This window comes from Genypterus blacodes, unplaced genomic scaffold (genome assembly GCF_046128005.1).
Source record: "Genypterus blacodes isolate CSIRO-AG114 ecotype Tasmania unplaced genomic scaffold, CSIRO-AGI_Gbla_v1 ptg000003l_1, whole genome shotgun sequence".
In the NCBI taxonomy this organism is placed as follows: domain Eukaryota; kingdom Metazoa; phylum Chordata; class Actinopteri; order Ophidiiformes; family Ophidiidae; genus Genypterus; species Genypterus blacodes.
The window spans coordinates 4,748,907-4,766,901 of NW_027466817.1; the positions used below are offsets into that span (position 1 = coordinate 4,748,907).

A 17,995-nucleotide genomic window follows, 5' to 3' on the forward strand; every position below is an offset into this window, starting at 1 on the left:
ACCAACACAACCATCCGTTAAGGTCCAATTAAAGCTGGTGTGTCAGTGATCTTTGCGATGACATGTTGGACGCTTAACTATGTACCATCGAGGCCTTCTTAATTAGTGAGAAACATGATGTTAAGGTTTACATGTGGGATGGAATAAATCGCAGCACTAAGCTCTGCCACTGTTTTTCTTAGCTACTTTTCAGCTGTGATGTACAAAGCAGCCTGTATCCTTATTTATTCCCTAATTTGAATGGTAATTAATGCCAGTTTGACCTTGGCTCCTGTTAAGCTTTGCAAAGAATAAATGCATATAAACAAGGGGTTTTATTTTCCCTTTTTCTCCCTGTAGAGAGCGAGGATATTTGGTTTTGATTTAATGCTACTTATAAACAGACATTTAAGGAAATCACAACATCTTGTTTTGAGAATTTTTGCAGCATATTGTTGTTTTTTTTCGGAGGAACCGGTGTCATCAAGTGCAAACTTTAACAGATTGTGAGACTATTTTCTAGAAAGTTAGTCTGAATTTGTTGATGTAACTTATTCTGTCAATTTTGCGACCGAAAGGCGACTTCAGTCGAGTATAAAGTGTCAATTTGTCATCTGACACATTAATATCACAAAAATCTATTGGAAACATGACAAGATGCTTTTGCTTTCAGACAAGCTGTTTGGTCTGTTATTAAGTCCTTAATCCTTATCTTTACAATTGCGCTTTTCAACAAATATAGCTCTCATTGCCACCTGAAAAGATCCAATCCAAACAAACTTTTTGTCATTAATTAAATGACAGATGAATGAAGATCACTTTTGCTGTGATAAGATTTGATGCTGGAGTCCAGAGTGTTATACTGCTTGTGCTAAGAACTGGCATTTTAAACAAGAAATGTGTTTATTATCAAGTTTGCTATTTTTTTTAAATCAATTGCACATATGGTCATCTTTCTTCCTTGTGTTTTGAATAGGACCCCACAAATGGCTACTACAGTGTCAATACCTTCAAAGAACACCACACACCGACCATGACAGGGAATCAATCTGCTGAGGCGAGGAACCCCACCAATACAGGAACTCTGGGCAAGCAGCGGGTACCAACAGGCATGTCTTTCACCAACATCTACTCCACTTTGGGGTCAGGACCCAACCGTCTGTATGACTACAGCCAACGCTTCGTGCTGGGTATGGGCAGCAGCTCCATCGAGCTGTGCGAGCGGGAATTCCAGCGCGCCTCGCTCAGCGACTCCAGCTCTTTCATCGACACACAGTGTGACAGCAGCGTCAGCAGCTACAGTAAGCCGGACGGCTACGTGCAGTTCGACAAAGACAGCAAGGCGTCGGCCTCCTCCTCCTCCCACTATTCCCAGTCCTCCTCGCAGAACTCAGACCTCACCCGGCCTCTGCAGAAGCGCATGCAGACCCATGTCTGACCACCAGGGAGGCAGGGTGCTCGAGCAGACAGTTTACCGCCCAAGATTCTTTTAGAATCCTGGACGTGCAAGAGCTGGTTGGCTTTAACACACCGTTTGACTTCTTCAGACTTACAAATGCCCCAACAAATGGATCAAAAAGCCTTATAATCCCCATGCCGCTTAAATCCTCAATCACCTCATTTTTAACTCATAATTAGAGATGTGCCAATTATTTGCAGACATAGGAATTTGGAATTTGAACATCCAGCACTTGACTTTTTTGTTGGAATTTTTGGAGTATCCGAAGGCAGGAATACCATGAGGCTCCAGTATGTGTGACAATCAGCTCCTCTGGCAAAGACTGTTTTGCCTTTTGTAGATTGTCATTCAGAAGAACTGCAGTAGCTGTTTTGAGTGTTGAATAACTCCTAACAGCACGATAATGAGTATGAGCTGATATCCCGCTGCTCTCTTGTAGTTAGAAGCACAAAAACGAATGTGCACATGCTTTTCTTTTTCTTTTTTTTTCCGTTTCCTCCTCCTGCCTCCCCCTACACACGCTGTACGTGAAGTTCGGCTTATAGAAAAACATTCCCACAGATTTCTCCAACATTAGGATGATTGTTTCCTATTTCCTCTCCAGCTGAGCAGATAAGACAGGCTGCCATTTCATTTTGAGTCATTATTTTTGCTTTGACACTCTGAGATAAAACTATCAGTGTACATATATCTATAATTTTATAGCAACTACTTTCTGACTTTGATTTGAGTTATGAAGGGGACCTCAAATGTGACACAAGGACCTCTTTGTTTTCTTTGCCTTGAGGGTCTTTTTGAACTGCGTCAACACAAGCATATGAACTCAATGAAAGAGACACACAGCTTGGGCTCATATGTGTCGATGGGGAGCTGCATTCTCCATGGGGATGGAAAAACTACAAACTGCAACCTGTGTTGTACTTGTGAGCTTCTCCTACTAATACAACAAGTCATCAGCCATAATCTAGAGGGTCCTTATTGAATGAAATGTAACCCAATGTTTTGGCTGAGCTTCTTATCGTGTGGCTATCCTATTGGTTTTTGTCAACAACATTGTTGACACTGGATCTTGACTGTATATTTAACTGTGATCTTGCTGCTCATTGAGGGATACAAGGAGCCAATTAGAACTGTGGTTTGTTTCGCTGCGTGCTGTTCATTTTGATACTGTGGAGCTGATGGTGGCACGCCGACTCTTTTCGGTGCATCATACCATTTTGTTCTGTTCTGTATGTGACATATATTGAATTGAATTTATTATTTAATCACTGACACTGTATTTGTTTTACTTAAGACTAGAGACAGAAACAAGTAACACCTATTTAACATCGAGTTTCAAAACGAGAGTGTCTTAGCCATGCACAGCGCATGTTTTGTGTCAGAACACAAAGAAATGACTGGAAATTGTTGCACATTAGGCAAGTCAGAGCGTTTGAAGGATTGTTTTTGCAAAAGTGCAAAAGTAAGTGGCGAATATGTTTGCATGAATATTACAATGCACTACATTATCTCCAGATTGATATATGATAGATGCACACGCCCCCAGAATAAGATTTGAAGCCACTAAATCCTTGTGATCATTGTCTGCTGTAGTTACTTAAAGCTGTATAGGAGCAGGCCCGGGATTGCAAAGGGGCTACTCCTCAAACATTCATCATTTCTGTAACAGCTCTCTAATCCGCCCACTATTACATCATATATTACATCGCAATTGGTTTTAGCCAATAAGAGCCTATTAAGGATATTCTTATATGTGTGGGCTTTCAGGGTCTGTTCCTGCTTTATAGAATCAGCTCCTTCATTATTGGATCAGTTCTTTGATGGGTAAAGAGTAGTTCCTGGAAGAAAAAAAAACATGGCAGCATTTTACTGTAACACCAAACTGAGGCACTGACTCATGTCAAATTAGAAATATTATATCATATCCCATCAGATGAAGCAGTTTCCAATATTCAAGGTAATACAGTCATTCAGTCAGTAGGGAGGAAATGAGGCTGAAACTTTGAACAACAGTGCTGATGCCTCCAAATCCTGAAAAAAACCGAGCATGGCATTATCAACAAAAGCAAGTTGTTGTTGTAAGCACTTTACATACGATTATATTCAAGGCATTTGAATGGAGTTTTCCACTTGAGTGGCAGTGGTTTGGACTCTAATTTTACAAATGGATTGGTGCCCATTGTACAGCTTAAGACAAATAGCTCTGTTTCAACGCTGATAATCCAGCTTGGCACTTAGCTGCCTGTATATAAATCTCAAATGCTGTGTATTTCCGTACATCATTTCCCTGGCTTTTCTTTCTCTCTTAGTCAGATTTTCACAGATCCCCGCAGCATCCAAACTGTACAGACAGACAATCTGTGGGTTTTTTTCTGTCACCTTGTATGAACCAAGTTTATTTTTTGAAAGTGAAATGAATGGTTTGTGTGCAGAGCCCCTCCCCCAACCTCTAAAAAAAAGCCAACCAAACAAAACGTTCTCCTCTTTTCGTACGACACACAAATGACATCTGGTGAAAAATGTTCATTAAAATGTAAACAGGAATGTTTACGCCAGTTTACAAACTCTGCTGTGACAACTGTAAAATATGTCTTTGTCATTTTTTGATTTCATTAGCGTTCATAACTAAGATATAAGATCTTATCTTTCACTTATATTTAGCATGGATGAAGTAAGGTTTTTCTTTTACTTCAACATAATTTAGCCATTATTCAAAATATATATTATGTTTGACAGATGACATACAGTTATTTTGGCGGTTTTTCCTTTAATATATCACCCATCATTATATTCAGGACTTTCTTCAAAGCTGATATATTGCATCTTGTGTCCAGCAATCTTCATCTGATGCAACATCTGTGCTGATCCAGATTGAATACATTTTCTCAGTCGAGAGAATCGGCACGCTGCACTGCAATGAGATAAGTATTCGAGTCTAACCTTCTGTCCCGTCCCCCCGCATGGCAGCAGTTACAGCGGGAATGAGTGCAACGTAGGACGCCAGAGCCATCTCAGACTTTTCGGAATCAAAGCCCACGAGGGGACAAAATGTGCCCTGCTCACCTGTGGGTGCCTCTCCTCCCGACTGGTACTGCCTGCATCTGTTTGCTTGGCTGCGAGCGCCGCACAGATGCCAGGGCCAAACAGATGAATAAACACAAAGACCCTGAACAATTACAAGGGGTTGCTGCCCTTCTCTGATAAAACATAGCAACTCTCTCAGAGCAGCCAATGCAGGATAGTCTCGTGTTCACAGATGCTAAAGACTAGCCTGTAGCAAATTGGCATAAAACTACAGGAGTGAGGGAAAAAGTGGTAAGCAGCACGAAAGCTCAAAAACAGGTTAGTAGTTGTTTGTGATGGCTTCTGTGCCCACTGGCTACATTACATTTGTTTGCTTCACAAAGGCTTTTGTTTGATCTGAATAAGCTGGAAAATAGATGAAGGACTGCTGAGCGTCAGTGCTGACAGTATCTCGCCTAATACCTGCAGGCGGTTTTCTACAAAGCGATGATATGATAATTTCACTGTCCATGATCGAACACAGTCGAGAAGGTGCCATTACCTTAATAACCCTTTCATTACTGTGTAAATGTTTTCAATCACTCTCTTTTGCTTTCACTTTCTGTTTTTTTCTAACAATCAATAGCTTGTTCGTACTTTAATGACATGCTACTGTATGGAAAAAGGCCTGAATCGAATAGTATTTGCAAATGATCCTCAGCATTTGAATTACAAAAAAATAAGTCACAGATAATTGAAAGAACACAGAAAAGCATTTGAAAGTCAAATCAGAACGCGTTCTCTGTGAATGGCAGTTTGATCAAACTGTCCGCGCTCCAGTTTGCAAATACTACTACATGTACTGAGCTGTTGGTCCCGGTCCTTTCAAAGGTTTGTGTAAATATATAAACCATGAACATAATTCTAATGAAAAGACGTGTAAATTATACTGGGGGAAACCACTATTTTCAGGCAGTGGCGGTCTGTATCTAAGAAAAAAAAAGAAAAAAGGTTGTATTTTACCTGTATTGGTCTGTGAATCTATGATGCTTTTGCTCTGTATATTTGGAGAATAAAAATAATGTTTGAGTTTGTGTTGATTTTGTTTTATGGTCCGTAACAAATAAGTCAAAATGGAAAGTGGCGTTCACTTGGGATTCCTCTTTATTTGTAGGAAAAGCATCGTTTGAAGCACAGTGGGACATTTGTGGAAAATATTACATTCACACGTCAAGCCTCCAGCATCAATTGTGAACAGTGTGCCGCTCGACTCCCTGAGAGAAAGAGATACAATAGATTTATGAGTGATAATCTGTTGTCCAAATACCGAGACCTACAACTGAGCAGGATTCCTTTAAGTATCTGCATTGATATTACAATAAAATGCATCATATTCAGGGAAAACCATGGAATCTACATATTCTACAACACATCAGAAAGGGAAAGAAGGGCAGGAAAAACTCCAAGAATCAAGTTAACAAACACAAAAGTTCAAATTAACCTGTTGTGCTATGGGGAGCTGGAATTAGCACTTGCTTTCCCAGAATAGCATCCATTGTGCCTTAGCACTTTTCTCTGCACTACATTGCCTTATTAGCAATTCAGAGTTCTGGTAAACATAATGAGATTGTGTCATTCTAGCGTGTACAAAAATGAGCTTACTCTGCATACTCGGATCAGCCATCCGTGGCCTCATTTGCAAGAGCCTGTTTAAATGCCTCTAAAATGAGACCATAACAGCGGAGCACCATCATTTCTTTTACATCTGAATGCTAAGCCACCGTAGGACAGCGATGATTGTATTGCATGATGACAGTGACATGTGAGGTGAGGGGAGACCAAGGGGTTTTTATTCTTCTTCTTCTTCAAGGGTATTTAGAGCAAATCCACTACCCGGGCTTGCAGCACAGCAAGGATCTCAAGAGAATATACTTTGTTTAAGTGCATAAAAGGGCACCAACACAAGGGACACTAATTTCACAGCCTCTTTACCAAAGCCTCTTTACCGCTTTATGAGTGAATCAGTTCAGTAAGACAGGATTTATGCATTATTATTATCTATCTATCTATCTATCTATCTATCTATCTATCTATCTATCTATCTATCTATCTATCTATCTATCTATCTATCTATCTATCTATCTGTCTATCTGCCTATCTGCCTATCTGTCTATCTGTCTATTATAGTATAGTATAGTATAGTATAGTATAGTATAGTATAGTATATAGGGCTGAATGCAATTACCATCAAAAATTGTGTTGAAGTTGCAGGTTGAAGATCTGTCAGCAATGTTCAGTCTCATGAGCTCTACTCTGCAGTTCCTGGGGGAGATTTTACTCTCTTACTCAAAAAATAGGTTTCCTAATCCAGGTGTGAAGGGAAAGCTCTTCACACGTTCTCTGCACTCATTCCCTCACTGATTTCAGCTGCGCTTGCAGGAAATGCTGGGAGTGAGTGAGTCTAGGAACTGAGCTTGCAACTCGGTAATATGTGATCAAGCTCCTGGAACAATATTTATCAGAGGGTCCTTGTTGTATTAGACTTGTAATTCCAGCCTGATTTAGTAGTGTGTGATGCCTTAAATGCATCCCTGTCGAAACATATATTTGAGTCCACCGTATAATGATCAATATCTGGATCTGGACTGAACTGAACCGCAACTGCTGGTCTCAGATTTTGAGAAATAGACATTAACGTCATCAAAAGAAAAGTGGGAAAACAATCCAGTAGCTGAATCCTTATTCTGGATGAGCCACACTACCGCTTACTTGAGCAAAGATCCACAGATTTACAAAATTACATCAAAATCTGTTATTGTCTTTTGAGCTAAGCTGCTGACAGACTGGCAATCTTTAATGAAAACAAAACCTTATTTGGAGAAAGCAAGAGGGACATGCAGAAGAACACATCACATTTTTTAAAAGACTACTCCCTCATACTCATTCACACCAAAAGCCCTGAGGGTTGAGTTGAGTCAACAGCTGGACAGTTCCATGCAAGATCTGCCCATTACTACCACAGCGCGTTATAAACTGGCCGCAGATGAGCACCGCTGAGCCGTCGAGTACTTTGTGCTGGGCTCAAACCTACTTTAACAGCGTTTGCTAAGGAGGGGCGGAGTGCTGTTTATTCACTTCTCCCCTCTGATATTTTAACCGAGAAGTCAGCAGATTCGCACAATTACATTTACATGCAGCCCTTTAATCCATTAACAGGACCATTGCAATTTTACTCCAAATTAAATGAACTCACATAAACACCTGAGCCTGTCCCAAGTACTGGCTCCAGACCTACAGTTCTGAAACTTAAAAGTGATTTGAATTCCCTCATGCATAGAGTCGATACAACGCGAGGGCAATTACTCCTGAGCTGGATTAATCCACTCGCAGGCTGCATGGAAATGTAGCATTCTTGATGTCCCGCATCAGAAACAATTCTCTGATTTGCGAGCGCACTGTGGCTTAGAGGGAAAACGAAGCACTTCAAACCAAAGTACACACACACACACACACAAAGGACTCGCTGTACCTACATCAAGTGACACAACCACAGTCTGGGCTCGGTACAGAGTCCATCTGCCAACAACATGGTTTCCTTGGAAAAGCATCCTTGATCGTGCTTTGTAAAAATGATACAAATAGAGCCATTTGTGATGGATATGACTAATCATGGAGATCCAGCTCATTACTAAATAGATCTAGGCCAGAATTTGCCCACTGAATCACTTTAAACACCGTCTGTGGATCCTGTTATTGGACGGCACTAATCATTCATTTCTGTCATTCTTGACAAAGTGACAAGCTTGCTGAGCTTCCGAAGTGCTTCACCTCTTCCAAGAGAAACAGCATTGTTCCAAATTGACTCTTAAATGACTGCATCCTTTCAAATAAGCAGTTACAACAGACGAGAATTACCCTGGAAGATAATTGTGTTTGAAATCCGGTTTAACAACGGCACAAAGAGAGAGGGAATGACGGGCACTGTTTCATCCGCTGATACCATTTATTACAAAATTATATATTTATATTTGGAGATATTTAAATGGGATTAGAGAGGAGGAAGAGACTGAGCAAGCCAGGACAGAAACATTTGGATTTTTAGCTGAATGCAAAATTATACCTTCAGATTATCTATCCTGAGATAACCACGGCTAATTTCATTTGAGATTGATATATTACTAAAACCTAACAAAACTATCATTTACCAATTATCAGTGTTCAATTATTTAACCCTTTATCGGGCAAGTGACTACTTTGGCACCAAAATGTAATGGATTCTTCTCTTCTGTCATGTTTCCATCCAAACCTTACACCATGTTTAGTCAAAATCAGTTCACATTTGAGTCTGTGTAGTACTACAGTTTCAAGATATGGGTTATAGCTACCATTGCTCTTGGGCAAGGCACTAGGCTTTAGACCTGGAGTTTGTCGTCCCCAGACGCCGCACTATGGCTGCACTGCGCCTTAACCTACAAGTTTCCCTGTGGGGATCAATAAAGTTACTTAACTGTGTACTTTCACTCTGAAATTCATGTTCCATGTTCCCTCCACTATGAATGTCCAATTGCTGTGTCTGTCAAACTTGTTTATAGACTCAAAACTGTAAACCATATGGTCTAATAGCGGGCTGAGAAGTACTGAGTGACATGTTGATGCAAAATTCTGCACCACTGCTTCCGGAATGCGTTTAGCTAGGAAATGTCTCCTTTATAGTCATTTGTTTATTAAGGACAGATGTTCTAGTGGGAAACTCACTCAATCTGTTCTGGAGTGCGGAGAGACACTGGCTCACAGATTGTAAAATGCAGTCTGTCGAGGTAGGAGGAATGTGTGATGAAGACAATTTATTGAGAGCATTTTTACCAGGAGATATTGAATTTTGAGAAACTTAAAAGGGCAGAACATCTGAAATCTTTCTGAGCAGACAGGTTGGTAGTATTTGAAATGATATTGCCTCTGGATGCCTCCGCTCAGCAGGGCTGCATTATTTAAATCAGAGGAGGTGGTGCTGTCTCTGATTCAGGCTCTCTGACTGCTGTGCACGTTAAAAAAGTGTGTTAACTAAATGATAGATATTTAGAAACATTGCAAGGTGTGTTCTTCTCTGGTAACATTTCATTACAATGAATACATAAATCATGGGAAGTGATAAATTTGGGTATTATTTCATTTTTCAAAAGCCGCCCATCCTGTTGTAGACAGAAACTCATTATCATATTGAAGCTCGATGGCAGCCTGCAGGTGTACATTACAAACATATAGAGATTCCTTTCCAGATCTGGATGGAAATTTAGGAAAGTGAACAGAAGCGGACTCTGACTACATGTTTCAAGTCTTATTTCCAACATGAACGCAATCAGCTGTTTGCAGATTTTGATAAGAAAACAAAAGAATGACTAGGATTCACTATCATGTTGTGGTTGTGGTTGAAGGTGGTGTATAATTAATGAATCTCCTTCCCGTGTCTCATTAACACAGAGCTTTCTTACGCACAAGCTGATGTGTGCATCGTTTTGATGTTTTTAAATTGACTAATCACTAATTCAATCCAAACTCTCTGGATTTTAATGTAATATATTTTAGGGCAACTAAAATGATTCCCATTGCAAATACATTCATTTGCATCTTTGGGTGTATTCTTATCACTGCATTCCCTCTTTGTTTATTTCTCCTCCACAAACTTTCATTTATGGATGCTCAATCCACAGCTGAGGCCCTATTAAAGATCTGATCTTCAGCAGCTCCTGGGGGGTAAATAAAACAGAAAATCATGTGGCTTTGCGAGGGCATTGAAAATCGACTGATGGAGCACAACAATGTTTTTTCTACCCCAGGAATGTGGATTTAAAGTTGGTTAAGATAAATAAATCTCCCCTCCTGATTACAAGGCAACGGCGAAGTCAATCCCAGGGAGCATCTTAAATGAATTATTGATCCCATGACCTTTCCCTGTGTTAAGGTTTGCTCTTGTTTATTCCAGCTCTGTTGACTGGACTAAACCTATGGGCAATTTGTGTTGATCAAACATTGGCTTTGGATATTAGACTGTTATAAAATACATAAATACAATGAATACTAGATATTTGAGCAAATTATATCCTCCATCATGTGCTGTGTTTTTGACAAGCTTGTTGATGGAGGATAGGCTGGATCAGGCCCCTTTGTGCCGATTTGTTGGGAGGAAATGCCAACCAGTTAAACATCTGCCAGTGTGAGAGCCAGTGAGAGTGGCTGACTTTAACTTAAGCACTGCCTGTACAAATACAGACGTGTTGAGATATATAAACTCTCATTGGGTGGCATGAGAAGAGAACTTTGGCCAATTACAAAAGAAAACTGCCTGAACTGAACTATCATCATTTTTTCTAATTAAGTTTTGGTGTGCACTTCAATTGCGAGGGCTCTTTCTGACGCTTGGAGCTTTTAAATTGCTTTTCACTTTCAGTGCATTCAAAACAAATGGAACAGCCTGCAGACGTGACATTTGGAGTGCTACCCTGGCATTTGTTAGACTCATCTCTTTGAATTGGAAGCATTCCAGCAAATGTTCGCCCATGTGAATATTAATAACATGTGGATGGTGGACACAGAGAAAGTTTAATAGATGATATGAAGCTGGAGACTTAGATGTTTGAAACCCAAGCTGACCTAGTTAATTCCTGTAAAGCATGATGAAACACCATTTAGTGCAGTTTGATGAGATGCAAGTAAAGGCCTTTTCAAAGTTAATCCACTCTGAATTTCTTTCCCAAAGCTCGGATACAGAGAGCAAGACACGAGTCTCTGATGTTACTAAGAGGGAATGCCTGGAGTCACTTTAGTGATAAAGAACGGAGGAATGAGCTTTGGTTCTCTTGATCAGAATTGCTTGTCCGAATAGTGACTGAACTGAAGTTATTAGGTAGGTAAAGCATTTTTTATTATTTATCTAATTAATTCCAAACAACAATATTGCTGCAACAATATTAGGAGTTTATGCACAGATTCTAATAAACACATTCAGTAGAAAAGTTGCTTTTGTGTGTGCAAGGAACATTTGGCAGAGAACAACAACAACAATGCCAGAGCATAGACAGCCAAACAACAGCGACACAGCAGCAAGGTAAAGACAATAGGGACAATAAGCACACAGCTGTTGACAGTGCATAAGAATTGATTCCCAGTTACCTGAAGTTTGGAAGAAGGAAGTTAAATTACTGGATTTCGAGGGTTCATTCTGCTTGTATGTGTGTATGTATGGAGAAGAAACAGGTGCTAATTGAAGTACAATTTCCAGGTATCACACTTCCATTTTATGCTTTGTACTTTCAAAGGGAGATTCTTACTTTCATCTTCGTAAATGTAATGGTGGTGGTAACTTTGCAGACTAAGATTATTTGTCAGCATGACATGAAATAACATTTTGCTGTTACTTGATGACAACCTTGCAACTTGTCTATGTTTATTCCTAATGAGACACAGTTTTGACATTAAACAACATGTTTGATACAATATGAGGCTGTAAGGCACTGAACATCAGGTTTACCTACCTAATAGTTCATTCTTATGTTATGATAACAGTTAGAGAACTTATTTGAGTCGTTCTGACCCTGGTTTGGTGGTACACAGCTCACAGTGCACAATGCGGCTTTTCCCTCACGTGTCACAGATTCTCACAGCTTTAGATGAGTGGCAGTAGGCAGATGGCTTCCTTCATGCAGAGCTAAGTGCGAATAGAGGAAAGGGCTAAAAGAAAGAGACAGAGGAGAGGCACCCACTCCTAACCGCCCCGCCCCCCCCCCCCCCCCCCCCCCCCCCCACCTCCGGGCGCTTGGACGCCACCGCCATTGTACAGCTGCTGGCGCTAAAGTGACTCATGATGCCATGTTCCTGCCTGCTGGATGGAGATGATGGAGGGGGTGCAAAACTTGTGTGTGTGTGTGTGTGTGTGTGTGTGTGTGTGTGTGTGTGTGTGTGTGTGTGTGTGTGTGTGTGTGTGTGTGTGTGTGTGTGTGTGTGTGTGTGTGTGCACGTGTGTGCGCTCGTGTGAGACAGAGATGGTCTGTGTGTTTTATGTCAAAGCAGGGCAAACGAGAGGGACGTGGGTGTGGGGTGGGAGGGGGGGTGATAAATGGGTCAGAGATAAGAGAAGCTAAGGTTTCACAGTAGACAGAGATGGAACTGAGGTCAGTCCAGACCCCTTCTGCCCCCGCAATTCACCCTGGAGCGTGAGGTCCAGCGGAGGATGTAATAATGCCTTAATTGTGCCATGGATGGGAGTTATTGAGTTATTCACACAAGCGTGGAAGGATGGGGTTGAGCCCAGAGGTTGTGGCCAAGGCTGCAGTCAAAGAGGGACCAGAGGAAGAATGGAACACAATGAGTCATTTCTTTAATGAGCTGAAGATTCCTTTTTTCGAATGTTCTGTTGGTCAGTCAGACCATCGCAGAAGAATGCCATCCTCGAAAATATCCACTCTGATGACATTCCGTGTGAACTGAAAAATGGTTACTAATTAGGCACAGAACAGCAAAAGCCAATTTTGCAAAGATTTGTGATGCACGATGTCAATGGGCTTGGATTTTTCTTTTGAAGATGACCTTAACATGTCGGTGATCCATTACGGCAGCTCAAAATGACATCAGGCACCAGGAGAAAATGGCAGATTGAAAACTGTGGCACAGATGAAACAGTAGAGATCAAAGATCAAACAAGCAAAACATCCAAGATATGCTGTTTGGGAAGCCAAAATGTTGCCCATTCAGATGAGAATATCACTGTGGGATTGTGATTCCATACTGCCCCCATGTGTTCAAAACTTAAGCTTGTAGAAAAGCAACGGTCTCTGATTTGCAGGTAATGGGAGATTCTGGTTATATCTAAAAATGAATATCCTTTATTAGCCATCGCTCAGCCATGATTATATGTACTGTATCGTTCAGAAGAAGAGGTATAGTTCTGGTTTCAAACAAAAACTGATACTCTGCTATCCTTTAATCATACATTATGTTTTTTTAACGAGTCATATGTTGCAATGCAAATGTTTGTCCCATAGTCTGGATTTCATGAAGTTTAGGCAATCCTATTTGCATAATTAAGACTATCTTACCTGTTTTACACTTATGGAGACTTTTTTCACCCTCAGGATTTAAATGTCAAGCCCAATCAGTATGTGAAATTAAGTGATTGAAGAACACCACCGACTGTGGCAATAATTAGTCTGAGCAGCCGAAATCCTTTCAGGTGAGATAATTTTCCCTTTTCTCACTTTTTACCCAAGGAGCCACTTATCTGTTTAATTAACTTTTAATATTAAGTGTGTCATTTAGTCCACACATCAAACCATGAGAAGAAGAAAAAAAATCTCTGCTAGTTGATTATTAGTGTGTTACTCCATGAAGGTCTCAGATAGGCATGAATTGGAAAAAGACGGGGAAACAGCTTCTATAAACACTAAAACACAATAACATGGATGTGCCCTTGCTGTTAAACAAAACACCTTTCAAAGAAGACAACTTGATAAGAGAGAAGACGAGGATGACAGAGAGGAGACGGAGACGGCGACGGAGACGGATACACTGGATTGAAAAGACGGCAGAAACAGAGGGAATGTATAAGCATATGCAAATAAGAATGACTTTGAAACAAGAAAGTGAATTCAGTATTCAGACTCGATGCTCCTGCACCGATGTAACCCATTAAAGATGACACACGTGGATTCTATACTACAAAATCTATCATGTTCATTCGGATAAATTATAATGGCTATAGAAGAAGGGAGTCAGTTGCATAATTTTTATCTGTTTGTATGTAAATAATGCAGACAAGTCGATTGTGATTAACAGTTTTCACGTTATACCAACAAGCGTGAGCTGCTCTTTTGATCAGTATGATAGGAGTAGTAAGTAGAATTCTAGTAAAAGTAAAATAAAGTATTCATAAGAATGTTCCTTTAAATTACAGTTTATGTTGCCTGAACACTGCAGTGATGGTTTTTCTATTCCATTCTATTCTATTCTAAGTGTGGAGTGAAGTGATGAGTCATCTTTGAACTGAAGACCCTACTACTTACTTAATGACTTGTAAACATCTGTTTAGGATGTTGTTGTTGTTGTTGTTGTTGTTAGCCTTAACATGCTTGTTAGTAGATAATGTAGATTTCATATTTGAGTGAGCTAATATCATACAGGAGTGCTATTGTGCAATGGGAAACATATGGTACTTCAAAATTTATGCAGAGAATTTTAAAGAATCAACACGGGTTTTGTCTTATGTTGCCACACTGCTGCCAACTAATATCTCATTGTTTCTTACTTTACTTTTAAGGTCAAAACTAATATTCTTCAGTCCTGATAAAAAATTGTCAAGAAAATAATGTTTATTTGCACAATGTCACTGTGTTACCATGGTAGCATTAACATAGTAACACTGTCTTGGTATCAAAGTTCATAATCACCAAAACAAACAAAACCTCTGATATAATATAGTGTAATTCATAGATTTCTTGTCCATTTTAAACAGTTGTTTCTGTAAATGAATCCTGCTTCAACTATTATCTATATTTGTGTATTTGCTCTAACCCAAGCTGCACAGGTTATTGAACAAATATATGTTCGTTATAGTCATAAAACTTTAAGGTCAGTAAAACTTCTCTGAGGTTATTTTGGTCAAGTCTTAGATTATAGATTCCTTGTCTGTTGTTACTTTTCAGAAGGTTTCCTACCTTTCTGACCTTTCACCAATTGGTCTGCTTGCCGCCGTTGTTCAAAAGCAGTTGCATAAGCCTGCAAAACAGAATGGAATTACAATATGTTGCTCCAAGCACAGCTGCGTTCCTTATTTAACTCCCACAAAATATATCTGGAGAAACAAACACTGAACTCAAAAGATGCTGTAGTTGCATCATGATCAAACACAACATTATTGATTGATTTCCACTGAGCGCTCAGAGCCTGATTTCATTTGCGCATTGACATCGCGAGCTATCGCATGGCGAGCATTCCATTACACATTCAAACACATGAACACACACAAACTGCCCTGAGGCAACTCTCCATTATATTTCAGATGTAAGAAGAATTTAAACCAGCAAATCCAATATCTAAGATGGGGACAGTGTCAGAGCTGAGAAAGCATCAACAAAATTCAAACCAAAGAGCAGTAGGTGCTTTAAGCTGCCCGAGAGTGATACCTGTCGTGCAGAAAAACCCTAAAAGAACTCAATACTGCCAAAGGTCTGCTTGCGATTGTATGAAATAGAATTAAATGCGGTTGGAGGGCGAGATGGAGGAGGTGGGACGAATCGGCCCCACGGTGCATCTGACCAAGAAGTCTGCACTACAGTACTGCAGACTGGTAGAAACGCAATGGAGAAAGTGAGTTGGAAAAGATGGAGGGAAAGTGTAGGAGCCTCAATGTTGCTCAACACATACTTTATCGAACTACACATGAAAATGAGGCATAGAGACAGAGAAACATGGACTCACAGTGTTGGAGAACTTGATATTTAGGAATGTGCATGTTTAATCTGCTGGCATTCTGCGTCTCTAAAGCTCTGGATTGTTGATGTGGAGTAATTTGCTCTGACCTTCTTGCTGAATAAAGCAAAGGTGCTGTAGCCTTTTTCTCCTCAACACACACACACGCACGCACAAACAAACACACACACGCACACACACTATCTCATTTGCAAAATGAAACAAATAACATTGCTTTCTCTTGAGGACTCACCTTCAAAAAGCCTTCTTGAATGCCAAAGCTTGGATCAAATCGTTATCTTTGGCTGACACACTGCCTCTGTTCACATGTGTCAAATTACTTCACTTTTTACTTTTCATGTGATAAAATACATGAAACCCCCTTAAATTTCAATTCTAGTGATCTAAAACTTAAGCTTTGGCTTCAAAAGAAACAACCAAACTTGATTGATCCTCCTGATGAGTTAAAATCAGGGTCGTAGATGCTCCTGATTAGTCCTCCAGACTGCTGTAACGATAGTCGTTGGAGTCCCCTGTCTCGTTGGGGTTCTCCTCTCTGCTGTATTGTTAGTTTGTTAGAGGCTGAATGGTTGTTTAGTCTCATGGCATAGGGATGAGAGAACAGCATTGTATGTGGGTGATGAGCAATGTCGTAGACCTCCTCCTCTGTTCACAGATTGTTTTTCTCTTTTTACATAGATCACCTCATTTGTCGTCCTTATCCAGGATGTGTACTTTCTGTAACAAAGACCATATCCATGTGTTTTTCAAACCCAGCAATACACTAAGACACAAACTGCCCCAGCCAAAAGACCCCTCACCCAAACACAACAAAAACAACCTGGTGTATGCGGTGCAATGCAGGGAGGAGTGCACAGACCTGTATATCAGGGAAACAAACAACTGCTGAACAAAAGCATGGCTCAACACAGGAGGGCCAGCTCCTCAGAACAACACTCAGCAGTTCACCTACACATTAAAGACAGGGGACATTCCTTCAAGGATAACAACGTACACATCCTGGATAGGGAAGACAGAAGAACAGACCAGCGTACAAACATATAAACAACATAGACAAACATCCTTACAGCAGAAAGGAGAACTCCAATGACTGTTGTCGCCATCCACACCTGGCCACAGGGGACTCAAAGGACTCCAACAACAAACGTTACTGCACCCAGGAGGACTTATCAGGAGCATCCACAACCCTTTTGAATAATCAGGAGGATCATTGACCCTGAAAACGCCTGGGAATCAGGGAATCAGTCAGCCAGAACTCAAGAAGAACCTCAGATCGTCAAGTTCAAGTGTTTTCTACCACGTCCAGATACCTGAGAATCTACTTTCCTTGGATTCCATTACCTGGATGAATGACAACTTTCACAGACAATTCTCTCTAAACTCTTGGTTCTATTCTAGATTTACGATTCTTGATGTGATGTCATATGTCATCTTTGAATCAGAATGTTCCTCCCATAGAGCCTGCCAAAGTGTTGTTGAGCAAGACATGGAACCTCTTACTATTCCTGATGTGCACATTGGCCCTTTGCATTGTATACTCCTGCCATCAGTGTATGAATAGGTCGTGTTGAAGCACTTTGGATAAAAGTGCAACATAAGCAGAGAATTATTAATATTAATAGAAATTTTCACAGTACGCATCCTGGCATATTTTATATCTTTGGAAACATTTGGCTCTGTACTACAATTCAAAATAACAAGGTGGAACAGTTTGAATGGGAGATAATGAGATGAATAATATGAGTAGAAACTGGTAGAAACATTACCCATGTGTCAGACTAACAGTAACAATATGACAGTGGACAAATACTCAAACAGATGTAGAAATCCTGTGTTCAAGTTTTATTCAAGAAAAGTAGTGGCAGTAAAATGTAAACTTTGTTGCAATAAATGTGGCATTAAAAAGAAGCAGAAATGTATGTCCAGGTTAAGTAAATGTTTAAAACTAATCATGTCTACAGGTCTTTATGGCATTGAAATGAAACATTAGTTAATTTTTCAGAATTTAATAATAACACACACACACAGACACACACACCTTGATGTGGACAACTTGGCAGCTCAACTGGTATCTTT

The 17,995-nt window shown here is 40.2% G+C and overlaps 1 protein-coding gene across 1 annotated transcript in view; it reads left to right on the top strand.

The window, feature by feature from the left end:
- The window catches only part of kirrel3b (kirre like nephrin family adhesion molecule 3b), a 150,657-nt gene extending 149,191 nt beyond the window's left edge, over window positions 1-1,466 (top strand). The window contains exon 16 of the mRNA XM_076143268.1: window positions 956-1,466. Within this exon, the coding sequence (XP_075999383.1) occupies window positions 956-1,417 (462 nt within the window). The 3' untranslated portion in view covers window positions 1,418-1,466. The remainder of the gene's footprint in view (window positions 1-955) is intronic.
- The last annotated feature ends 16,529 nt before the right edge of the window (window positions 1,467-17,995 follow it).